This window comes from Cnephaeus nilssonii (assembly GCF_951640355.1).
Source record: "Cnephaeus nilssonii genome assembly, chromosome: 8".
Lineage (NCBI taxonomy): Eukaryota > Metazoa > Chordata > Mammalia > Chiroptera > Vespertilionidae > Cnephaeus > Cnephaeus nilssonii.
The window spans coordinates 41833767-41860707 of record NC_137079.1 but is presented as its reverse complement, the minus strand read 5'-3'; the positions used below and the strand labels follow the sequence as shown (position 1 = coordinate 41860707).

The window sequence follows — 26941 nt, the reverse complement described above, 5'->3', positions numbered from 1 at the left end:
TTTATCCCAAACCTTAGCCGACCCTTCTAAAAATATCTGCTGTGAGTTCCCAAAGGGACCATCCCATAGCATAATATCTTTTAGCCATTTAAAATGCAAAAAGCAATTCTATGCTCATTATTGCTATTAAGAATGAGAAAATCTTGACACCTTTTTCCCCCTAAAGATTCCCCTTTTATTCTAAAATCCTACAAAATCAAAGGAGGTGAAGACAAGGTGGAGCCATATCCTAACATGTAATGTTAAAACTGTCTCATTTGGTGCCTTAGTGGTTAATTTTATATAACTCATGTTTTATTATTAGAAGTAATAATAAAAAGTTATAATTTAACATTTTTATGCTGTTCTATGAAAAGCATTATGCAAATTTTACTATTAGTGGGAAGCTACAATTTGCAAGCCATTGTCACTCTGTTCATTATTTTCTTTAATCTCTTTTTGAAAAAGTTATCCAGCCCCCCTACCACAGCCTACTCACTGTGAGTTTGAATTATTCAAATTAACATCAAGTTGTTTAAATAACAAACTGCATTGTACCTTGTGACTTATTTTTCAGCAATACTTTATTGTTATAATTTCTGTTGAGCAACTTGGACAATAGGCTATGGTATGCAATAAGCTAGGCAACGTTTACAATGACAAAAATTTGTCCAGACTTAGCAAAATAATGTGATTTTCCAATTCTGCTACTTTCTTGCACTTCAGGATGTTCAGTCTGGAAAGTGTATCCACATTTTATAAATAATTGTCCCTAGATCTTTATAACATTTGACCTATTGTTCAATTTTAAATGAGGAAATAACATGGTTTACAAGCATGAAAGCCCAGGGGGAATTTTTCGAATTTTTGTCTCAGGCTATTTTTGTTTTATTTTACGTTATTTTATGATGATAAAATATTTGCTTCCTGAATAAAAAATATAAAATACTTAATACCACGTGGTAAGCATTTGTACCTGCCATACTACATTGTTAGAAAACATGGTGTGTGTTTTTTGTTTTTTGGTTGGGTTTTTTTGTTTTGTTTTGTTTTGTTTTTTGTATTCCTCACCCAAGGATATTTTTTTCCCATTGAATTTTTAGAGAGAGTGGAAGAGTGGGGGAGAGAGAGAAAGAGAAACATCAATGTGAGAGAGACACATTGGTTGTGCACTGACTGGGCTTAGGGATCAAAACTACAACCCAGGTACATGCCCTTGACTGGGAATCGAACCCACAACCCTTTGGTAAGCAGGCCAGCACTCTAACCACTGAGCAACACTAGCCAGGCCAACATGGTTTTAAAGAGCTACTTAATGCCCAATATTATGAAAATACCATAATTTAATTTAGCATTTTTTGTTACACTGGTTCTAATTGTTTATCTTCATAAATTATACTATGATTAACATCTTTGAGATACATATTTAATCTCAAGTCTGTTTTTTTTCTTTACTATGTATTTCTCAAAGTAGGGTTCTTGGGAACTGTTATATTTTCAGATCCCTAGCGTATTTGAGAATATTTTTCATTTTTGTGTTGGAAATATATTATGACTGAGTATATTATTTAGAGTATTAAGTTTTTCCCTCAAAATCCTATAGACATTGTCAAGTCAGAAGCCAATCAATGCACTTGTAGTTAACTCTTTTTTGGGCAGAGGAGCTTAACAATTTCAGAAATCTTCCTTTTGTCTTAACAATTTCTAGGATAGTGGTTCTCAGAGCTTTTCTTTGGTTGCTTCAGCCACTGAAGTGTTTGGATCTTTTCTCTCAGCTCCTTTTTTAACCTCCCAAGATTTCCTTACCTCCATCTTTTAACTATTGTTTCTATTTCATTTGTGCTTTTATTTATTTACTAGAGGCCCGGTGCATGAAATTAATGCATGGGGTGTGTGTCCCTCTGCCCAGCCTGCACCCTCTCCAATCTGGGACCCCTTGAGGGATGTCCGACTGCCTGTTTAGGCCCGATCCTACCGGGACTGCTGGCTCCCAACTGCTCACCTGCCTGCCTTCCTGATTGCCCCTAACCACTTCTGCCTGCCAGCCTGATCACCCCCTAACCTGTTGATTGATGCCTAACTGCTCCCCTGCCAGCCTGATTACCCCTAACTGCCCTCCCCTGCAGGCCCTGGTCCCTCCCAACTGCCCTTCCCTGCAAGCTTGATTGCCCCCAACTGCCCTCCCTTGCAGGCCTGGTCCCTCCCAACTTTCCTCCCCTGCTGGCCATCTTATGGTGGCCATCTTGTGTCCACATGGGGGCAGCCATCTTTGACCACATTGGAGCAGCCATCTTGTGTGTTGTGGTGACAATCAACTTGCATATTACTCTTTTATTAGATAGAATTCTTTCCAGGGGCATTAATAATTCTTAGGTTGGATCTTTGTTTTATGACCTTCGTATCTCTCAATAGTCCTCTACTCATTTTAATCTCTTTTCCCTTTTTCTCTCTATTGTGTAAATATGTCTCAAGTATATTCTCAACCTCATTGATTCCATTTGGTACACTGACAGTGCTTTACTGCATAAGGTTCAGATTCTAATTCTATTGAAATGTTGATTTCTTCACATTCCTTCCTTACCTCAACCACTGCCACCTTTATTTCCAGCTCTCTCTCTCAGTCCCTTTGCAATTTAGTCTATTGTGTTTTCTTATCATCTTTCCTTTCCGATTTCATGAGCTCATGGAGAAAGGATGAGCTTTCCTGCACTTCACTGAAAACACAGAACAAGATGTGGTCTTAATATTTCTTCACTTTTTAAGTGATGAACCTTGAGCTCTCCATCTTGACCCTCTTTCGTTTGCATGATCTTTCCATTGCTCTCATATGGGATCCTTGTTGCATATCTAGCTTTTCATTTGCTGTTAGGTTTTCATTCATTCATTCATTCATTCATTCATCATGAATGCAGAAGTCTGCCCAGGCTTAGTTCTTTTTATCCAAGACAGGGCACAGAAATCTTTTTATAGCTCCTCATTTGCTGTTTATGTGTAGAATCCTCTCCTCAAATAGTAAGTAGAAGATTCTTGGGTGTAAATTTGATTGAGTTCAGTGGTGCAGCAGCTTCGGTGTGGTGTAAAGTGAGTTCTGGCTATGGGTACCCAGGAGGGATATGTCATCTCTACTCATTTCTTGTCCTAGAGGTTACTTCTCTCTACCAAACTTTCCCTTTGCTCAGCCTGGAAGCCAAGTATACAACTCACCTAAACCTCCTTACTGTTGCTATTTCCAGGATACAAGGGAGATAAATCATTGAACTGTTGGTTTACAGTTTAATGTAGCTACTGGACAAAATTTGGGGTTTTTCAGTATAACCAGTAGTAGCACAGAGACTTTAAACACATGTGACTGACACATTTCCCTTGTTTCTAACACTGCTTAAAGCTTTCTTTTTCCATATTTTTTTTATCAGTCCTTAGTTATATCACTGGGGAATTAGTGGGGGAAGTTAGCTGCTTGTGCTCAAGTTGGCATCATAGAAAGAATTCAGAAGTTTGTAGTTAATACATATTGAAGCCATTAAACACAATTGACATTTTGCCCTGGCCCTGTAGCTCAACCATTAGAGCATCATCCCATACAATGAAAAGGTTGTGGGTTCGATTCCCGGTCAGGGCACATGCCTAGGTTGCTGGTTTAATCCCTAGTCAGGATATGTGCAGGAGCAACTGATTAATGTTTCTACCTCACATTGACGTTTCTCTCTCTCCCTCCCTTCCTCTCTCTCTAACATCAATAAAAACATATCCTCAGGTGAGGATTAAATCTATCTATCTATCTATCTATCTATCTATCTATCTATCTATCTGCCCAGCGACCGGAATAGCAGAATGACCAGAACTACTAGTGGCTATGACATGCACTGCGGCAGCCAACCAGCCTGATCCAGGCCCCAATCGCCCCTCCCCCTGGCTGGCCCCGCCCCCGATCGGCCCCCAGCATCCCCATGGGGCAGGCCTGCTGGACCCCACCCATGCATGAATTCATGCACCGAGCCTCTACTATAATAATAATTTTCCATTTTGTTCTTTGTTTGCATTGTTTTTTTATTCTTAGTAAGACTTGCATGCCTGTTATCAATGAAAGATTCATCTATATCTTTTTGTCCTTTGTGGTTTATCTTTTTAATCAAATCAGTATGGAATTTATTTGAGGGAATAGTGAAAATTGAGTTTAGAAATTAATTTATTCTCTATCTTTCTAACTATTCTAAACAAGGCATCCTTTCTCCATTGTAGTACTTACTATCTTGGATCTTAAGTTCTTAGGTATTCTGGGACCTCTCTCAAAATACTTGTAATCAATTCCATTGATTTATCTCTCTATTCCTTTAGCAAAAACAAACTGTATTAATTGTTTTAAATTAATAGTATATGTATCCATCTACTAAGGCCAATTCCATATATTGTAATTCTTTTTCAGAAATTTATGTTCTGTCCTCATCTATTTCTTAAAGTTCTTTCCCATACTAATAACAACCTCCTACAACAACAAAAAAAATCCTCCTTTGAGCTTTTATTAAATTGTGCTTGATCTATGAATTAATTTAATAAAAATAATATAGTAAGACATAATGTTTTTAAATGATAAGAATGCTAATCTAGAAATATCCCTCATTTTTGTTCCAATATTAGTGTATACCTCCAGATAAAGGTTGTTAATTTTTATGTCTGTCTGAATACATTTTCAGTCAGCATTATTCCCAATTGTTTTATGTTTTATGTAGCTATTATGAATGATATATTTTTCTATTACACATTCTCTCTGATTATTGCTAGAGAACAAGAAAACTATTGGTTCCATTTAACTTCATTTAGTTACCTTATTTCTGACAGCTTAACAGAACTCACTTTTATCTTGTGAGAAATAAATTTAATTCTGTTGAATTTTCTGGGAATATAATCATATCATCTGATGATAATGATAGCATTTTCTCCTCTTTTCCAATAGTTATGCCATATATTTCTCTTACATATTAATGTGTTGGCTGCACCATTTCATGACTTTTTGAAAATTTTAAACAACTGATCTTTTCAAAATACTCAAAAATAAATGATTATTCTATATTTTATATCCTGCCATGAATGTGTTCAAACTAATCATAGCAACCAGCAGTAGATTTTTCATCTTGCTAACTGAAATTTAAGACACTTAAGTATCTCATAAATATTAGTTTTATGATATTAAAAACAAAGTTTAGACTGATTGTACATAAGTTTCCTACTTCATAAAAAGTATAACTTTGACATATAAATTTAAAATAAAAAGAAACATCTATTTTTTTTGCTGTCTCATCCATCCATCCATCCATCCATCCATCCATCCATCCATCCATCCATTTATCTACTCAACAAATATTGAACCATGTGCTTAAAGCAAAGAAATGAAAAAGTCTACTCCCAACCCTATAGAATCTCAGCTCAGACTTATTAGAGATGCATAGTTCTGTTCACATAATTGTACCCAAAGATGTTCACAGCTTGATTAAGTGATATCAAATGAAAAGTTATATACTTATTAAGTTCTTATTACATTCTAATTATATGCTTATGAGTCAAAACTTGATCCTCTGAAATAGAAACATCTGTGACACTTGAATAAAAACAAATACTAATTGTACATTTTGTTCATTTATTACCAGAGGCCCTCCCTCTCCACCTTTCCAGTTTCTTGTATCCTTATCAAGATTTCTCAGTTAGAGAAAGTTTGGAGCTGTTTTGATAAATGCAGAGAAATTAAACTTGTTTCCAGTTTACTAGTTTTCACTCATTAAAAATGTCATTAGCTAATCCTCCCTTAATAAAATAGTGATACACAATGTTTTCTTTTTATAGTAACACCATAGTTATTATAACACTTATTATAGGAATTATCATATAGTGTTCTTTGGAAGTGTACATTGTAGAAAATGTACACTTGAAACATGATGGAGGATTTTGTTACATTATGATGAAAAGGAAAGCATTTAACAATAGTTTAGGAATACCTCATGAACATTTTAAAAAATATTTTTATTGATTTGAGAGAGAGAGAGAGAGAGAGAGAGAGAGACATCAATGTCAGAAAAACATTGATCGGCTGCTCCTGCATGTCCCCTACTAGGAATCAAGCCCTACTGGGCATGTGCCCTGACTGGGAATAAACCCGGCAAACTTTTGGTGTACAGAGACCATGCTCACTCAACTGAGTCACACTGGCCAGAGCATCACGAAAATTTTTGTTGTAAAGGTTTAAATTAAAACAAAAAAGAATGTTATTAACTTATTCTACCACTCTTTCTCTAACTTAACTTTAAAATGCCCTCTGAAAAGCATTTGCCTCTTTTAAAAATATTTTTTTAGTCTAAACATTTGACTTGAACTTGCATTTTGACTTCTTTGAATCTTAAATCCAGTTTCCCCTACTTTTACATTTGTGTCTTATAGTTGTAGGGATATAAGATGATCTACCATTCCAAACCTGCTTTTTAATTACTGCCTTATCCTCAGTCATAGTATAGATTCCTTTAGAAAATAAGTAATTTGATAGATTTCATAAAGCAAGTTTGACTCTTGTCAAATGTGAGCAAACACAGCTAAATCCCAATGGATGCTACTTCTCAGTGGCATGAACAGTCCAGGTACTCTTGGCTGCCCCTGATACTGTAGTAAATAAATCAGTATATTAGATTTCCCAGTCCCGATGGTGACACTAAATCCAGAGTACGCCTCCATGATTATTTTAGGCATCTCCGAGGTCTGGAGAAACACCATTTTCTTCTCTGAGGAAGATTAGTGGTTCAGATGAAATCTTTAGTTTTAATGAACTTGGTGTTTCTGCTGCAGGGTAACAAACCGAACCCCAATGGGTCACAGGTGTCTCCCTAGAGATCCCTCTCGCTGCTAGGCAAGAAACATGGTTCCTACCATGTCCGAGGCAGAAGTGGCCCTGGAGACTCTGTTGCTTAGGATTTCTCGCGTTTTCCTTTCCACTGAGGCATCCTAATAGCAGAGGAGAGAGGAGTTGGTCTCCTGAGGCTTAGAAGAACTGACAGAAGTATCTATTTATTTAAAGTCTTCTAACTCCTGCCTTCTACTCCATTATGTAGATTTGCTTTAATATAAAAAATTTAAAATTACTTACACCAGCAGTGATTTGACTTTCTCTTTTACCTCAACCACTTTTTAACCTTTTGCACTCGGATGTCGAGATTAAAATTACTCTTTGAATGTATCAATAATTTGAAATATAAAAAAATCCAAATAAATAAGTTTGTATGAAAAGAAATTCTAGTTTTTTATTCTACTGCCGCACTTTGTAAAATCTGGGGTATTTAAAAAATTAAATCCCGAGTAGAATAAAAGAATCGAGAAAAAAGCAAGCGAGTGCAAAGGGTTAAGTAAAATTGATTCTTTCTTAGGCTACACTATGTTTACCTTTGGCCATGTAGCTACTCACACCTGTGTTCAAAAACCACTGCTTGGTCCAGCATGGTTTTTTGTTTTGTTTTGTTAATCCTCACCTGAGGATATTATTTTTCCATTGACTCTTTGAGAGAGTGGAAGGGAAGGAGGGTGGGGGTGGGGAGCGGGGAGGGAGACAGACAGACATCGATGTGAAAGAGACACACCGATTGGTTGCCTCCCACATGTGTCCTGACTGACCAGGGCCAGGGATCAAACCTGCAACCCAGGTACATGCCCTTGACCGGGAATTGAATCCGTGACCCTTTGGCGCACAGACTGACACTCTAACCACTGATCCACACCAGCCAGGGCAGCAGCATATTCTTTTTCTGGTTGGATAAACTGAGGCCTAGAGAGGGATTGTGGCTTACCCCAAAGCTCCTGACTAGCATGTGACTGCAGAAACTAACAATCAGCTCTTCTATATCTCAGCCCGACCCGTTTGCTGACAATTAGGCTGTTCCCAAAGAGCAGTCAAGTGTATTTCAGAAGGCCTTACTTTGCTTTCACACTTTAAAAACGAAATGCCCTTTCTTTTAAGAAACTGCCTGTGACCTAATGAGCTAAATATGTTTTTGATGGAGGATGAGAAGAGCTGAGCCAATTACCTAGGCAGCATCCATAATGGACCCCTGGACTTACATGTGCAAGCAACCCATTTCTTTCTGACTCTTCAAACCAAAGCGCCTCTCTTTCTGAAAGAAACCACTGGGGAAGCCTAATGCATTGCTTAAGACGGATACGACTTAAAAAGTATTGGCTTGGGGTCATGGATCTTTATTATCAGTTTTCTTTGGAAATATTGTAACTGCTACTTGAGAAGCTAGAGGAAGCCTCAGAATGTCTGTCAGCAGAGTTGACGGGGAATTGGTTATAGCAACTAGAACAGTGAAGAACTCACAGCCAGGCTTAATAAATATTTGCTGCTGCTGAGTCATTCTTGCTGGAAAAAGTGATGCAGACAGGATCGTGTCTGCCAAATGTTGCCGAGGTTATCAGAGTGGCCTTCACCAAAATGTCCACCATCGATATCGCAACCCTCTCCCATGGTGCGGTAAGGACCCCGGAAATGAAATGCCCTACACTGGTGTTCTTCCTTAAGTCTTCCCAGTTCTTTCATTGACAGGTGTCAGTAGCCCTGGCAACAACCTAGTGTAGGTGGGACAATGGAAATTTCTACTTATATGGCTTGATCAAGGGCACATGGTTGCATGAGCTGTGGCTCTTAACTGCCCAGTGTGGGTTTAAGTAAGCCATCCACTTCTCATTGAAAAGCACACCTTTGTTCAATCCTAAGGAAGTCCTTGATGACTACCAAGAAGACCCATCTCAATAAGCAAAACTTCATTGACAACTGTACACAGAGTGTCATTGTAATAACAAAAATTATTTTGCATTCCATCCCTAGTTAAAAAGCGACTACATTAGCAAAATAATGTTGTAGATGTAGAAGAGTAACCACATGGTCAAGTTGCTTTTTCAGACAAAGTGTTAATGACAAAAATGGGGGGAGGGGTGTTACTGGAACATGCAAAGAGTCTAAGTAGGTAGCCCTGGGATGATCTGCATACCAGAGAAGGTATTGTTCAGACTCTACCTTTTTTCCTCTCTTATTTGATCTTGTCAGATTTGATTTGATTCAAAGCTATTGGTTCTCTGAGAGAAGGAGGTCAGACCAGTTTGAGGAATAGCAGCATTACAAGAGCAATTGAAGTATGCACATGGGAACGCAGGTGATAAAATCATTTTGGAAAATAATGAACAAGTAACTTGAGAGCCTGTTGTGAGGGTGGTATCGCAGGTTATGCCAGGTTATTAATTTTCCGAGTCAGCAGTATGCCTCTTACAAAACACTTAAAGGAAAATGGATATGTTTTTGACAGAAATGCAGTTGGGAGGGGAGAATTAAGGAACTGAGTGAAGTTCACAGGTCAATGGAGCTGGGAAAGCAAAACTACTTACATTTAAGGAAGAATTGTAGAGTTGGAAAATATGCAAAACGTAGTTAAGAGAGCAGCGTTTAGTACATTAAAGCAGATGTCTAAAGATTTCTTGGTTCATCTACATCATACCAAAGCCCCCACCCTCTCCGTTGTGTATCTGCTTGCTTGTTTGTTTGCCTCACCCTGGACACTTGTTGAAATGTTCCTTTCAAAGGGAGCACAGCCCCAGGTGTAGGGTGTGGTTGTCAGGTTTCACATTTTGGTCTGTGCCTCAGTTTCCCCTTCCATAAAATGGGAAGAAGCCACCTCAGAAGTTGCTTGTGACCAGGAGTGGTTCAGACCGTGACTGTTCCTTTCCCTTTCCCCCAGTTTCCCTGTTGCACTCCTCCAAGTGGTGACCCACTGTTGCCATGGTGACACAGCTCAGGGTAATGTTGCCTAGAAATAATGACAACTGGTGGCAGCAGGGAAGCAGAGCCGAGTGGTGATTAGCCTCTGAGGAGAGCCCTGTCTGGGCAGAGAGGCAACAAAAGAAGCTGTGCTGGGCATGAGGAAGGAATGGGAGGGGGAGTTTGACTTAATAAGTCGAGCAAGGATGTTACTTGCGTTCAGCAATTAGCACTCATGCTACTAATATCCCGGGTATCAGTGTCTTACGTTTTGATAGAATATACACTTTCTTGCCAGGTTCATCCTTTTTTATTACTTAGAGCTCCGGGTTTTAAGTGCAATAAATACTTGTTGATTTCGATTCTAGCAGTTAACTCAATTTCCTGAAAGATAAGAGGAATTGTTGACTCAGACTCATTTCAGTAGCCTGCTTTCTACTTGGGGCTTGAGTCGTTCTTTGTCAATGGCGATTATAAAAGTGTGGCAGGAAATTGATTTTTTTAAAAATTTCTAGGGTGATTGAAATGACAACAAAATAAATATCCTGATTTAATCGATTGATCTCTCCCCGATACTGAAGTCCTGGGTTCTACTTTTTCTGCTGAAATCTAATGGTGCCCTACAGGGAACTTTTTATGTTAAGTGTTAATGAAATACAACCGCCTACATGTCTGACCCTGTTGGTGTCTTTCCTACTGTGTTCAAACAAACAAACAAACAGCATTCTGTATCCTTCTGGGGTCTTCTGAACCCTTGGAACATCCAATCCACATGCCCCATATCTGGTTCCATGCCAGCATAATGTGTTCTGCATAGCGAGTGGGGTGAGGTTCTCCCCAGCAGAACCTCTCTGGGATGTAGTCATCCGCTGGATTACAAACCTTAAGAAGGAACCTAGCAATAGCCACTGCCTCCAGGGACAGGCAGAAGACCTGTTCTCTCTCTCTCTCTCTCTCTCTCTCTCTCTCTCTCTCTCTCAGAAATGTTAACCCCACGAGGTAAGCTGTGTTGAAAGTCTGTGTGGCTCAAAAACTGGGCCTTCCATTGCTAGAGAATACCAGGGCCAGGGATGGGCCCTCTTGGATCCCAGGCTTATGAAGGACAATGCTCACATCCACTCTCAGCGAGCTGTGCTGCTGACATCCTTCGGGAGCCAGGATTGCTGGCATGCATTCAGAAAGTTTGAGACTGAAACCACAGTCACTCCCACCACCTCACCACGAAGACGGGCTTAGGGGGTGTTGGTGAGCTCTCGGTGCACAGCAGCACGCTGTGTGCTGTTCTAGTAGCAGAGACAATGTCAAGAAGATGAATTAATCCTCTGAGTACCAAGACCCTAGATCTGGGTCCTTGTCACAGCCTGGGGCTTAGGCATCCTACGCCTGCTCTTCCTGGTTGCTGAGTGCAGAACCCCACCACCTCTCCATCCCACCTGGATGTCCCTTCAGTTCTAGACTCTGGAACAGGAACACAAAGACCCCCTTCACCCCCAAACAGATGCTCCTGTTTGATCCCACAACTCAAACGGCCTGCTAACAAATCTAGGCCAAACCCAGCCGAGCTGATAAGATTTCCAGAAGAGTTCCTAAAAATACATTTTCTTCTTAAGTCAGCCTTGCCAATCACTGTACAATCACAGACATTTAAGGGCTAAAGTGGCCTTAGAAACTGTTGTACCCCCTCTATTCTAAATCTAAGAAGTCAAGTCCCCGAGTACTGAAACAATAGCAAGAATGACAATGGTTGAGAAATAGTTCAAATCACATCATGAAGATGGAACAAAGCAAATCATAAATTCAGGCAGAAACTATGAGCTGTGTGGTATATTCATTCATTCATTTGTTCATTCATCCATTCATCACTCAGCAAATATTTATTGCGTGCTTACTATGTCCTGAAGTTTTGGTGTTGCATTGGGTGTCAGGAACACAGACCCTGCCATCGCAGGTATTGCATTGCCTTTGGAGGAGAAAAATGATAAGATAAATAAATACGTGAGTGTCAAATAATAAGGAATTTGTAGGGAAATAAAGCGGGGTGGGGGGTGGGGGGAGGCAGAGTGAGGAGGTAGGACTGATGCAATATTGCATCAGGAAAGGCCTCCCGGTGGACTGTCATCTGAGCCTGTGACTATCTGGGAGAGGCACATTCTTAGCAGAGAGAACAGTAAGGTCAAAGCCCTGAGGCAAGCACATTTGTGGCTGCTCAAGAACCAGCCCAAGGCAAGGATGCCTGAGGGGAGTGAACAGGAGAAAGGAGGTGGGGAAGGTATGGGGCTAATGATGGAGGCCAGTATGAGCGATGCTAAGGCTCTTGGCTTTCACACTCAGGAGCTGGGAGCCATTGGAAGTACCTGGGCAGGAAGTGATATGATCTGACTACATCTCCAAAGGATCTTTCAGTATAATGTGGTGAGACAGGACCGCAGGGGGCAGGGGCAGAAGCAGGAGAGATGGGGTTAGGGGGTTATTGAATGAACCCAGGTGAGATAATGGTGGTTTAAATTCAGGTGGCAGCAGTTTAAATTCCATTGGCTCTGGATCTATTAGAAAGGTAGAGCCAATGGAATTTCCGAATGTATCAGATGTAGGCCACCAAAGAGAGAGATGGAGGGAGAAGAGGTGACAGAGACGGAAAAAGGATTCCAACTTGGGAATCGTCACTGTCTGTTGGGTTTAAAGCCATAAGACTGGAGGAAAGAATGGTGAGCCAGCAGCCGGGTGGATTTGTGTTCTTGCCCTTCCCTCTCTGCTCCACATTCGCCATCCACAGAGATGCTGGCTGCCTCCTCCTCTAATTAACACTGGCCACCTGGCAGAAACTCTGATCGCTCTCATCTTTATTACCTTTCACCTCAAAAACATTATGCCCAGGTTTCTCACTAAATGTTTGTTCTAAGCAAGCACTGGGGCTTCTCTTGCCATTAGAGACGCTAACCCCAGGTTTGTCTGTCATCCCAGGGATCTATCAGACAGCTCTACATACGCGCTTCCTCCAGCGCCAGCCTTTCCCTCTCACTGAGATGTGTGTACTTCCTTTGGCACCTTCTATGCAGCTGCTCATTCTAATCTAAGGGAAGCCGCTGGCTCTTCACTCATTTGAAAAGCACATGTGATTATTACACGCTGAGTCCACGACTGACCCAGTCCCTCTTGGTTGGGGATGCTAGCCATGCCCACTTCTGAGATCATGCTACACTTGCCACATGCACACATTAAGGTACTTTATGATACACTTAGAAGCAATTATATGATAACAGATACCATTTCCACAAGGAGAGAAGAGCCCTTTCCCTCACCTCCTCACCTCCAATCTCCATTGCCTGTACTCTTGTTATAACTCAGGCCTCTCTTGTTTTAAATTGTCTCATCCCTAAGGCCTTGACCTTTGAAATTGGCAGCATTTTTTCCTCTGCCCCTGTTCTCAGCTCGAGAGGGTACAAGGAGAAAGCAAGGAAACTGTAGTTGCTCATTTCAGAACAAGATCATGAAATTTCATTGAGGTTGTGCCTCCTGGGCCACTTGACATTCCCTGGCTTTCTCTCTCAGTCTCTTATTCGACTGACAAGAGGGGCCATCCTCAACTTCGGGAGCTCTCTGTACGTCCCCAGACTCCCTGTGCCTGTCTCAGCAGGTGGAACCTCTACCTGACTGAGACAGTAGGGGCCACTAGTCAAAAGCTGTCCCATTCCATGTCCTGCTCTCAGCTGGAAATCGGGCTGCCTCCCTCACTTCCCACCTTCTCTCGGCCCCATATCTGAAAATGGCATTTTATTTCTTGGAAAGGCCGAGTGAACAAGGAGAAAGGAAGTCAGGAGTCTTGTCCCTCCCATTCCTTTGGATGCCTCGACTGGTCAATTCCAGCTCTCTGGCCCACCCCGCCATCCTGCCCTTTCCCCAGGCTTCTGCTGTGTTTCTCTCCTTCCATTCAGAAAAGAAAGGGAAGGCAGGAAGTGGTGGGAGAAGCACGCACTCCCCTACTCTCCTGGGTGCTTCACACAGCACACCCTTCCAGCTCTGTGAGCAGGCCTCAAGGTCCAGAGGGTCACTCTCCAGGAATGCACAGGTCATCAGTGCCCATCTGACCACAAAACACGAGGAGTTCAGAACTGTCCTTGTTGCTGCTTGTGTTCTCGCAGCACCAAATACCCCCTAGAGCTCCCGATGCTCTCCACACCCTCCTCCCCACTCTGGGAAGGCCAGCAGTGTGACCTGGTTATGACCTCTAGCCACTACCAATTGTCAATCATCTACATGTCACTGGTCTGTGGCAACGGGCTTTTTTGGCTAGTCCCTCCATCTTGGAACTCTAAACTTCTCTCCTGGCACCCTTAACATTGCAATATTCAGAGGATCTTTTGTCTCTCATTTCTTCCTGTGGTTTCGATTGCTCCTCTCTTTTCTGTCAGCTCTAAGTAACTGAATGAACTGTCCTTGGCCCTGTTCAAGGCTTTCTCTTTGTTCTCCTAGATACATACATCAATGTAGCTATAGATATAAAATCTTAATATGTCTCTCTTTCTCTCACACTCACTTTAGCCGTTCTGTGGTTTTAGCTGTGTATCCATGGCCACAACCTCTATGTCCCCATTTCTAATGGGCTTCTACTTGCTGGCACCCTTTCTCCCGGGCAGAGCATCAGTATCTCTCTGCCCGCACAGGGTCCAAATTTTGAAGTCCTCTTTGACTAATCTCTTCCCTGCTCTCCACATTCCCAGTCCACCAAGATTATTCATTTTTAATGAATTTATCCCAGCCATGATCTGAATTGCCTTCTCCTTCCCACCACTGAAATATAATTTTCAGCCCAGATTATTCTTTATTGCCTGGACCATTGCTATACTTGCTGACCGATTTCACCACCTGTGAGTTCTTCTGATTCTAGTGAACCCCTGGTGGGGCCACCAAAGAGAGCTTCTCCAGGTGGGGTCTTGTCTATGTCTCTCTGGTGCTCCCCAACATCTACCGTACTAGTGATCCTCATATTTTATACCCATCTACTTAAGTTGTACTTAGGTAGCCTAAGACCCTACAACATTATTATCAATGGGGACAATATCACCCCCTAAAGAGAACTTTGGAAATTCAAAGGAGCATTTCCCCCCATTGTCCAAATGACTAGGGAGCGTCTCTGGAATGTAACAGGCAGGAGTAACGATTTTGATATCTTGCAATGGATATGACTTCCTCAGAGTTAGGAACCAGGTTGTATCTCATGACTTTTGCATGTTCTGATAGACATGCACATAGATAAAAATCCTGTTCATAGTGATCTGGGTCAAGATCTTAACTCTGTTTTATATATTTGCACCAAGTGGTTTTAAAATTTATTTTGCATTTTTGGACAATCTTAATATAACTCATTTTTTTCAAGAATGCCAAAACTGTATAAATTGAGGCAACATTATTCTTTACCTTGTTAGGAACCTTAACATAAATTGTTTGGCATTTTGAAAAGCCACATCACTTATACCTATGTCGGTCTGCATTTGTGTCTGTCCTATTCCAAATAAGCTACATATATGTAGGTGTGAGTGTCTAACCACTTCATTCTGTCTTATGATATACTTTAATACTGAATATTAAAATTCTAAAATGCACATCATCCCATATAATAAAGAGGTAATATGCAAATTAACCTTCATGCCATCACAAGATGGCTGTGCCCAGAGTGGAGGTGGGTTTCCCATAATACAAGACAGCTGCACCCACAGTGGAGGCGGGGTTCCCATAATGAGTGATCAGCAGGGACCTGAGGCTGCGTGGCGCCGGGCCAGGGCCAGGGACCTCAGGCTGCATACCCCACCTCGGCGCCGGGCCGGGGGACCTCAGGCCATGCCCTCCGTCCCGGGCCAGGGGACTTAAGGCTGCGCTCCCTGCCCCGGCGCCAGGCTGGGGGGCCTCAGGCCACGCCCCCTGCCCTGGTGCTGGGTGGGGGGACCTCAGGCCATGCACTGGGGACCCTGAAGCTGCACACCCTCACCCAGCGGTGCTTGACAGAGGACCTGAGGCTGCACCCTCACCACCCCCCGCCCCCAGGTGGGGCTTGACGGTGGTAGAGCCAGCTGGGTCTGGATCTCGCCCAATGGGGGTGGGGCTGGCCGGGTCTGGGTCTCACGCGATTTTGAGGCACGCGCAGGTGGGTGGGGACTTGAATCTGGGTCCCTTGGCGCGCCCCAGATTCTGACAGGAGGAAGTTTTTCATATACATTTTACTAATTTTCTTTCATCTCTGACACTTCTATTATAGAGAAAGGGCAAATAACAATATTAAAATATTTCCTCTAATTAATTCCCTATTAACGTGAACAAATTTTGTGCACCGGGCCACTAGTTTATTTTATAAAAAGTTACTTCCTTTGATATCATAGTTATAGTTCAGTTATGGCAATATATTGAATTTTTTAAAAATGTGTACATGTTTACATTATTTGGTATTTTCATTTCATGGTCATAGAAGTTACATTACAAAAATCTTGTCCAAAAAGAGGGTATTAGCATGGTTGGTGTACAGGCAGATGAAGTAGCTATTCCACTGGTGGTAATGGAAGAGAAAGAAAAGGGAAAAGGTCAGTGGCAAAGCATGCCTGTTCACCAGAGCCTGCAGCCAGAGAAGGAAGTGGAGGTTCTGACAAAGACTTCTCTGGGAATTCAGGGCTAGACTGCAGCCTGCAGCTCGATACCCGTTCTCTCCGGCTGCAGCCCCCGGGCCCTGGGCATCCAGGAAACCGGTAAGTGCCGTCAGTCTTAAATGGCAACTAATACGATTGCTTTGATGCTAATAAGAGCGGCTCCTAACTGCATTATAAATGTTTGCATAGAAAACACAGATGCAGGGGGAAACATAATTTGAATACAAATATGTGTTGAATAGATTATATCTGGTTGTAGTTTCAGGAGTACATTTAGAAATTTCTCCTCTTCTAACCGAAGATGGGATTTCTTTCTCTGCCCATTCCTGGAAACCGCCATGAAAATGGACTGGAAAATGTCATGTGTTCACATGAGCCCTGATTTTATGAATTTTTCACTTGTGCTTTAAGTTACAAGATACAAGGGGAAAAGTTTAGTTGGGAATTCCTCTGTTTATTACTGTTGTCATAAACATTGGCTTCTCTGACTCACCAGGTGACCTTGGGTATCTGGGTTAATTTCGCCTATGGAAATGCATTTGAAAGTATGGTCAGGTGCCACGCAGAATAGAGATATCATACTCTACTGGTTCTTTCCTGGCTTTGGATGAATGTAGATTTGCAAATAGTCTTACAAGAGCAAATATCAAAGGTTTGTCTAATAGTCTAGGAAGCACTTCTACTTTCTTTCACGTACACTTGATTCACTTTATAGGAATGTATACTTTCAGTGAGTAGATGTTATTTCCACCTGCTGTGTGTATGTGTGTGTGTTCATGCACATAGATGTAAGGATGCCTTATTTAAGGCTGATAAGACTTAGATACCATACAGAGTGCTCATATGACCAAATGTATTTTAGTTGCAGTGCGTATATTTATGGCTTAGGTATTTTTTAATCCCCTCAATTTCACACAGGGAAACAAGCTGAGAGAGCTTACGTGACATTACACAGCTATTCAGGGGAGAGGAATGACTAGAATCAGGGCAGAAAAACTGGTTCTTACCCCTCAACCCTGCAGAAGTTTAAAAGCACCATTACATTTACATTCAATAAATTAAAAAAGAATCCCATTTAAAGGTGTTTAGGAAGAAAAATCTTTTTAAGGACAATCAGTTTTGCTGCTCCCTTCACTCTCATTCTTCGAAAAGTCAGTTAGGTTCTTTATTTCTTTCGCAAGGGGGACCTTTCTCATTTCTGCACTTTTATTGGTCCATTGGGCTTCCCGGGGATAAGACCCCGTGAGGAACCTCTGCTCAGTGGCTGTGATTACAGGGCAGGATTACACCCACTCTTGGAGGTCAAGTGGCTCTCAGCCCAGTACGTACTCTAGCCGCGGCTCCTCTGGGTCCCTCTCCAGCCCAGGCGTCTGCATCTGATAGGCGCAGGATGCGGCCCAGTCGTTCATTGATCAAGGGAAAGAGCACGTTGAGAGCTATTTTCATATAAGCTCCAGAAATAGAGGTGGGATGCTCAAACATGAAACCACTCACAGGAAGGGGAAAAAAAATCCTTTTTAAAGAAGCATATTTTAAGAATTTTTAAGTCAAACATAGGAAACACAACAATTCTCAAAATTAGAAGTAGGAAACCCAAGGAGACATAGCTTCTTTATTTTAATTCGATTTATGCAAAATAAAATTAAAGGCATCTCATAAGTTACTTAATGGATAATGAGTCCTTGACTGTCTGACTCAGAAGTCAGTTTGTTTTGCAAGGACCCTTTAATCAGCTCCTAGGAGGCCGCTGTCTGGCAGACAGCTAAAATACCATAGATGCCCGGGAGTGAACCGGAGGAGCCGTGTGCTGCAAAACTATTTTCCTTGAGGCAGTCTTAAATGTTGAACAATCTCAGTCTCAAGATCGGACATGATTGATGTTTCCCCCCTCAGAAATGTACAAACTAGCTACAAAGCGTTGGCAAGGCAAGGACACCTGGGGCCCACAGCCCGGGCTTGTCTGCGAGGTGTAGATTGAAGGGAGGTGGCCTCCTCGGTTGCAGAATGAAAGGCCCAGCTTTCCAAGCTCTCCAGGCTGCATCACGGAGCGGCTGCGAAAGAACGCGAGCAGCAAAATTCCTTTCTACAGTCAAATGTCACAGATGTCTGAAAATCTAACACCTAGGCCAGTTCTTTAATATATTTTTGAAAAATGAAGTGTCGTGTAAGTAAAGACCCTAAAAATAGCTTGGGATTGATTATTTTGTGAAGTTGAATGGCGAGGCCTTTGGCATTTCAGGAAACACAACAAGAGCCTTGTTTCTTTATCCTTGAACTTCAGCCTTGCCTTTGCTTTGAAGATGAGCCCCACAGCGAACCTTGGTATTTGTTCTAGCTGGTGCTGTCTGGGAGTGTGGGTGCTACAAAGCAGCCCTTCTGTAAAGACTTCTAGCAAAAGGTCCTGGAAACGCAGCAGCTGGTCAGCAGGGACCACCAGGCCCCCTAATACAGTCCTCCCTCAGACCAAGTCCTATAAACAAAGCCCCATGCACCCCCACCAACCGCCTGAACAAAGTCTGCAGGCCGTGAGTCGGCCTGGTTTTTCATTCTCATAGAATGAGGTCTTATCTGGGACATATCTCTCAGGTGTTTTCTGTTTAGTCTAGCTGTGTTTTGTTTGTTTTTATTGATTAGAAACATAGCCATGGGGGGGGAAGCCCCCAGCCTGCCTTCCTGTAATTGTTTCTGTGAGAATCAGTGAACCCGAGACCCTGTGATTAACTCGGGACAGACATCTTTGTTCCCCGAGCAGCCAGCAGGATGCCTGGCCCACAGGAGGGCGGCAAGAAATGCTTGCTACAGTGGTTCTCAGACTTGAGCTTGCTTCAGAGGCACACCCTGCAGAGCTTGTTAAAACAGATTGCTGGGCCCCACCTCCAGGTTCTGACTCAGGACCTCTGAGCAGGAACCTGAGAACCTGCACTTCTAACAGGCTCCAGGGGTGGCTGCTGCCGCTGTTTGAGAATCGCTGGGCTGAGGATTCTGGGTTTTGAAGTTCAAATAATTTATCCCTGGGAAAGCTCCTTACCCCCAACCTACTTGGCGGCAACAGGGTAAAAGCCAGTCGCACCAGCTGGAATTTTCCTACAGGATAATACTGAAATCCCCTATTTGAAGCCTTATTCCTTTAAATTAGACTCTGGTCCGTATGAAAATGCAAATGCTCATTGGAGGAGGATCAGGAGTTCATATGACAAACATTTGTTGAGCATATTCTGCATACCAGTCACTAAACTGAACTCTAGAGATTTGAAAATCAGTATTTACAGTTCTTATGAATTAGAGAATAATGATATCTACTTAAAAATAATTACCAGACAGCCCAGCCGGCATGGCTCAGTGGTTGAGTGTTGATCTATGAACCAGGAGGTCATGGTTTGATTCCCCATCCTGGGCACATGCCTGGGTTGTGGGGTTGATCCCCAGTGGGGCATGCAGGAGGCAATTGATCAATGATTCTCTGTCATCAATGATGTTTCTGTCTCGCTCTCCCTCTCCCTTCCTCTCTGAAATCAATAAAAATATATTAAAAAATAATTATCAGACAGTGTGGAAAGATGGCCCATAGGGTGATCATCAAAAGAAAACGAAGGGAGTCAGGCAGAAGCATCACTTCAGGGTGCAGGTTGGTGAGGCTTTGGCAGCCTGGTGACTCAGCTGATCCTTCAAGGGAAAGACCTTCTCCTCCTCCTCTGTGAGGGGCTTGGAAAGGCAGGAGGGGGAGACAGCAGGAGGTTGCTGAGTGCCCGAAGAGGACGAGGAAAGGGAATGCCAACACAGACACAAGGCCAGAGAAACAACTGGGAACAACCACTTCAAAATTCCGCCTAGCTTCCACACCGGAAGGAGCCAGTGGGAGTGGGATTGACTGGGATGTTGGCAGTAACACTGAAGCACATGTCAAAACGAAGTGAGAAAACGAAAGAAAAAAAGTAGAAAATCATGTGAGCAGGAGACCCCGCTTCCCAGCGCATTCCAGAAACTTCTAGGAAAGATAGACGGTGCCTTACACGTAATCAGGGCCAGTGCTGGCATAGTTGAGAACTTTGTGAGAATTAGAAATGTATCTGTATTTATACATTTCTCTGGGCAGATGAACTAGAAAATGCTGCCTGTTCTTCTCCACTCACGCGGGGCACTGAGGAATGTATTCAAACTAAGAAGGCTCTCGGTCAATGCTACCTGTGTATTCAGGCTATCCATCACACCCAGAGTGATTTCTTGGGCCATAAACGTATTTCATTCATTTCTGGGTTAGTAGAAGCTGGAGAAAGAAAGCAGGCTTCAGGCCTTTGTAGTAACACTGTGGGTTTTGTACTTGGAGAAACTTCTCTGTGGGTTCCTTTTGGCTGCAAAACAAGATGGTCTGAGAAATGAGGGATGCTCCCGAGTGGACCTCGCAGTCAGCTCTTTGATCTCTGAGGCACTGTCCTGCTTTTAGAGTCTATGGCTGGAGCTGATCCACCTGGTCATTGACACAGAACTCCTGCCGAGGGAGGAAGCCTGGAAGTGGATTTATTCAATAAATATTTATAGAGCAACTCCTCCTTTCATCACCTTGCATTTGGGTAGCACTTTACTGTTTACAAAGTCTTTTATGTTTCCTCTATAATCTGTCCTTCATGGCAGCAACCTTGTAATGTAGACAGGAACTATTATAAACATTTTACAGATGAAGAAACTGGATCTCAGAGAAATTGACTTACCCAAGGTCATATGAAGGATCCTTGGCAAAAGGAGGGCTAGAAATGCTGGCTGTTAGGATGGGGTACTTTCCACCAATCCAGAGAATTCCATGTTGGCTGATAGAAGAAATGCAAAAGCCCCTAAGACAGTGCCATCAAGAGACATATAATGTGAGCTACATAGATAATTCTGAATTTTCAGGCACTAAAAAAGAAGCAAGTGAGTTTAATTATAATAATAATATTTATTGCAATTTGTTAAAATATTATCAGTTCACCATGTAATAACTATTAAATAATATTAATTAGATGTTTTCATGTTCTTTTTGTTTCACAGTGAGTTGTTGAAATTACTGTGTATTTTAAAATACACATTGATTTTATACACATCTCAACTTGGATACTGAATTTTGATTGGAAATAGTTGATCTGTATTTAGACTTCATAAAATGTGCAACTGAAAAGTAGATGCATGTACTCAAGTCAGTCCAAGAACACTTAAAACTTTTCCAATAACTACATTGAGGATCAGTTTTAAGTTAAATTTACAATAATTAAGAATACATAAAATGTTTAAATTTAGTTCCTCTGTGGCACTTGGTCACATTTAATGTGCTCAATGGCCACACGTGCCCAGTGGCTTCTATTTTAGAGAGTAAAACCCTGACACGTCAGCCTTCCTCCCAGGAACTTGCAGTCTGATAGATCCAACATGTATTTTGGTTTATGTGTTAATATAGTTTAATCGTGTCCTTTGGTGGCTATGTTAAAAGTTGGTCTCCATCCTTACCCGTCAGTGCCCATCTCCTTTAGTGGTCTCCTCTAACCTAATTCAGACCTGCTCTCTCTTCCTCGTTCCCACAGCTGCCTTCCTATACCCACTCCAGAAGATGGAGGTTGTGACGGCCCAAGAGAGGTGGTATCTCTGATAAAAGTAGCTCTATCGCCTTTAGGCTAGAAACAGAGATCAATCTGGGAGAAAGAGTGGATTTACGGGAGGTTAAGATAGCAATATACGGTATTTAGGTGCAATATGACACCCTTTCCTTTCCTTCTGGAACATTTTTGACATACACAGGACTCTGGCCATCAGAAAGCTTGGCTCCTCTGCTTTTCAAAGCAAGTTCATCTTGATAGAGTATGGCCATCTAAATTCTGGTTGGATTTCCCCAGTAAGTAGAAATGGTCAACTATTTGTCCCAGAAAAAAAAAAAAATGTCTTGTTATCTAAGCAAAAGTATACCCCATTCATGGGACTGGGTTGAGGGCATTGTTTAATACTTGAGTATGCCAGGCCGGTGTGGCTGAATACTCAAGCAGATTGAACGTCGTCCCCAGTTCAATTCCCGGTCGGGGCACGTGCCTGGGTTGCAGGCTCTATCCCCAGTGGGGGCTTGTAGGAGACAGCCGATAGATGTTTCTTTCTCATCAATGTTTCTATCTCTCTCACTCCCTCTCTCTATAAAACCAGTTAAAAAAAACATACTAAAAATATTAACAAACTACTAAGCATGTTTGCCTGTTTCTTTTCCTACAAGGGAACCCTTGGCAGAGACTATGCTGCTGCCTTTGAGAATGAGTGTCTCCTGTGTCTTTGTTGTCCTGTAACTCCATTGGACCTTGGTCCATAGGATTCATGGGCTCCATAAATATTTTGCAAATATAAATTAGAGGTGTCCAAGCCATCATTTTACATCTCCTTATTATTAGTGCCTCAGCGCCACTGAATACACACACAGAAAGGGTTCCTTTTCCCTTGCTCCCCTCATCCTTTGTTCTCCACGGGGGTAAGAGGTGGGGGTTGAGGTAATGAGGGTGCAGGTCCAGGCTGGTCTGTGAAACCTGACCCAGAGTAAATTTGGTTATTAAACTCATCTTCTTAAATGCCCTAAGTTAAGCTATTTGATGTTAGCTGCTGGGAACACAATGCTGCCAATCAGACAAGCAGGAGCCTGCCTGTCCCCTCAAATATTTTACAATTAAAGTGAGGTATGTGTCATAGCTTTCAAGGTTGCCAATTTCCTTAAATGCACATCCAATTAAAACTCATTCAAACACTTCTACTAATAAGTAAAAGAAATCTTGGGATGAAGTAGCCCTTTCCACTCATCCCAAGAGATGTCCTGCTAAATAAATATTCCATGATCAGATAAGTTTGAGAGACACCATTGCTTCTCTTCCCTATTAGAAATTCATTCAAGGCCAGGGGGAAAAAGCCCTATTGCATGGAAGCCTGTTTAGGTTGGTTTACCTGGAGTTAACTAAACTTAACTGATTGTGGGGCCTGCTTTTTTAGGGAGCACTTACAAATCACTTAAGAATTAGTGTTCTCTGAACTTATTTGGAACATGCTGATTTCAAATAATATGCTTCTAGTCTCCATTAAGTTTTTAGTTCTACAATTTTTGGAAGAACATCAAGGCTAGGCAAGTATTTAAGGTTGCTTGTGACATATACAATTTATGAAAATGATCAACTTCTGATATTTAGCCCTTTATTCATACTTGACCCCAATAATATTAAAGTGTTAATGTTTTAATAATTTCACAATCCTTGAAAATAATAAAAGAAATGAAATAGGCTGATTTTAGAAATCTGAATTTACTAGATATATTTGTGTTGAAAATGTTTAATTCCAGCATTCCACAGAACAGAGCCATTTTATTTTTATTTTTTAAATAATTCTTTACTGTTGAAAGTATTACATATATCCCCTTGTTTCCCTCATTGACCCTCTTCAGCCTGCCCCCACCCCCACCCAGGCCTTTAGAACCCTATTTCTGTGTCTATGGGTTATGCATATATGCATACAAGGTCTTTGGTTGATTACCTCCCACCCACCCACTCTCCCTCTGAGATTCCACACTCACAGAGCCATTTTAGATTTCGAGTCCACTGAAGTCTAAACTGAACTAACCTGAAACTAACTTGCATGCCTTCAGTCAGTGAGTCAATCAGCACTTAAATCATCAATAATTATTTTTTTAAATATTTTTATCGATTTCAGAGAGGAAGGGAGAGGGAGAAATAGAAACATAAATGATGAGAGAGAATCATTGATCAGCTGCTTCCTGCACGCCCCACACTGGGGATTGAGCCCGCAACCCGGTCATGTGCCCTGACCAGGAATCAAACCATGACCTCCTGGTTCGTAGGTCGACTCTCACCACTGAGCCATGCTGGCCAGGCATCAAAATAAATATTTTTTGAGGACCTAATAGCCATGAACTAAGGCACTAGGATACAGAATTGAAAACTACAAACACTCTTTATTCTCAAGTGCTCTTAGCACAGAGGGGGATACTAACCTTAAGGAAGTAATAGCAGTAGACAGAAAAGTATAAGAGATATGAGAATAAATATCAGGAAACTTCTACCTATTCAGCTCTAAGTTCAAATCTCCATAAACTAGAAAGGATATAAAGGAGGGGCCCACACTTCATCCAAAATGACAATATCCTTATTATATAGGAGAGACACATCCCAGATAGTTGTTTGTAGCATTTTCAATAATAAAATCAATGGCCCAAATGTGAAATTAATTGGAAACCACAATTCTATTGCACTGTTTTAGCGATTAAGCCCATTAGATTGAATTGTTTCAGAATGCCTAATTATTGTGTCTGCCACACTCATCTCTTCGAGTCATTCCTAACTTTTGGACTGCTGCCTGGATCGTTTCTGCAATACTGTTGCAGTTGAGTATAAGCTCAAAGCAAATTCTAGATAAGAGCTAAAGAGTTTGTTCACGTGATGATTCCCTTGAGTTTGGGTGAAAGTTGATATTTTATTGGTGTTTTTCAGGTTCATGATTTAAAAGTGCCTGTGGGAAGTCACTTCGGCTGGAAACTGCAGCCAGGGAGCTCCTGTGTTTTCAAGTCTTGTTTTCCTGTCCAATACACGTTACGTCGACCTTACAAGTGGATGAAGATACCTCAGTTGTCTGACTTTACCAACTACTTGTTTTCAGAGTTTATAAAGGTGGGAGGGAACAGAAATCCTGCTAAGATCTGAACATCTAAGTGGCTTCTTCTCCAGCACCATCGATAGCTGAGAGCATCAGAACTAAATATATTCTCCCAAGGAGTGCTGTGATATTGAAGTTCCTTATTAAAAACAGTGTGTCTGCAAAACCATCAGGAGATTTGGACACTGACAGCCAGAGATGACACTGAGCATGCTTTTATTTCAGCCTGCAGTCTTCAGGTGGGGCACATTGATTGATGAGTGACTGCTTGCCAATACGTTCTCTTCTCACTCTATTCCTTGGATTGGACTTCATTAAGCAATTTATCACTTAACCTTCAGACTTACATGTGGGGTTTTTCACAACAATAGTTTTGCATCATTGGAACTTTGGGTTGATTTAATCACTTAACAGAAAAGAACAGAATCCAAATTACTTGATTGCCATGGCTTTGAATGTTGCCCCAGTCAGAGACACTAAATGGCTGACATTAGAAGTCTGCAGACAGTTCCAGCGAGGAACCTGCTCACGCTCCGACGAGGAGTGCAAATTTGCTCACCCCCCCAAAAGTTGCCAGGTTGAAAATGGAAGAGTAATCGCCTGCTTTGATTCCCTAAAGGTAAGATAGTGCATTGAATGTCATAGCAATGCCACATTGGACTTTCAAATGAAATGTTTTTCATTGTACTTTTACAGAAGTTGAACAATTGTTTTTAGATCCTGTTTTCTTATTTGTGGTGACTATTTGGGAGATTTTCATTCATTTTTTTCATATCAGGCATATATAAATTTTTTACAGATCCATGTTTAACTTAAAAATACATGATGCTGTATTTTTGGTGTGGCATAGCATTGATGTACCCAAGAGTTTTAACTCAAAGTCTGGCTTGTGACAACTAAAGATAAATATTTTATTAATGTTTGATCTTCTGGAGGTTAGATACAGGTGAAGAAATTGAATGTGTCACTTATGTGTGCCAGTTATCTGATTCACCTCTTGAAGAATTTTCTACTCCTGTGGCTTTCTTTCTTGACCAAGGACTTCCTAAAATACTTCTGAATATGATTTTCATTCCCTTTGACTATTTGACATGCCTAACAAATTGTTGAGTACACCCTCAATACTACTTGAGAACCTACTATGTGAAAGTTAACACATAACACATCACAGAAGAAACTAATGTGATTCAAGATGGCTTCCTTGATGAGTTCACTGGTAGGAAAAAATGCAGCAAGCACATCAGCAAACAACTGTAGCTCAGACGGAAAGGGGCACATGCCTTAAGGGGAGAATAGAGACACAACTTCTGTGGGGGTCTCCAGAGGAGAGAGCTGGCTTCCAGCTGATTTTTTCAAGAAATGTTTTTGGAGGCTGTGCACCTGAGTTGTATACTGAGTTGGGTAGAGTTTGGACTTAAAGAAATGGGAGAATAATAATAATAATCTCATAGAAGGAAATAGGGAGACTTAGCCCATAATTCTTAGAGGTTTATTTTGCCCTAAAATTGTAGATTCTATGAAACCCAGATTGTCTATGACAGACCTAACATTATCAGATCTTGTTTACAATGGGAAGAAGTAAGATCTATAGCTAAAAAAGAGCTTAATGTCTATATCTCTGCACAAATTTATTTAAATAAGCTTACCAAGCAGTTAAAAAATGTTGATTCATGCTCTTGATAAATGACTTGGGAAATTACTGTGTATGAGTTTACAAAATAGTGATCTTAGCCTATTCTTGAGTTTGAAGAGACTGGATAAGTTGTTTGGGGAAATTTTCATCTTAATGTAAAAAAAGTGTTTTATAAAACTTGTAAGTCAAAATTAAAACATAAGATTTTAAATCTTATATTTAAGTATGCATTAAAGGGAAAATTTATCTATATACTAAAAACAGAAG

General features: G+C 41.4%; 1 protein-coding gene across 5 annotated transcripts in view; it reads left to right on the top strand.

The window, feature by feature from the left end:
- Nucleotides 1-26941, top strand: part of MBNL2 (muscleblind like splicing regulator 2) — a 161723-nt gene that overhangs the window by 28774 nt on the left and 106008 nt on the right. For all 5 annotated transcript variants that reach the window (XM_079778501.1, XM_079778498.1, XM_079778497.1 and 2 more), the window contains exon 2: nucleotides 24879-25660. In XM_079778501.1, coding sequence (XP_079634627.1) covers nucleotides 25487-25660 — 174 coding nt within the window. In that variant the 5' untranslated portion in view covers nucleotides 24879-25486. The remainder of the gene's footprint in view (nucleotides 1-24878; nucleotides 25661-26941) is intronic.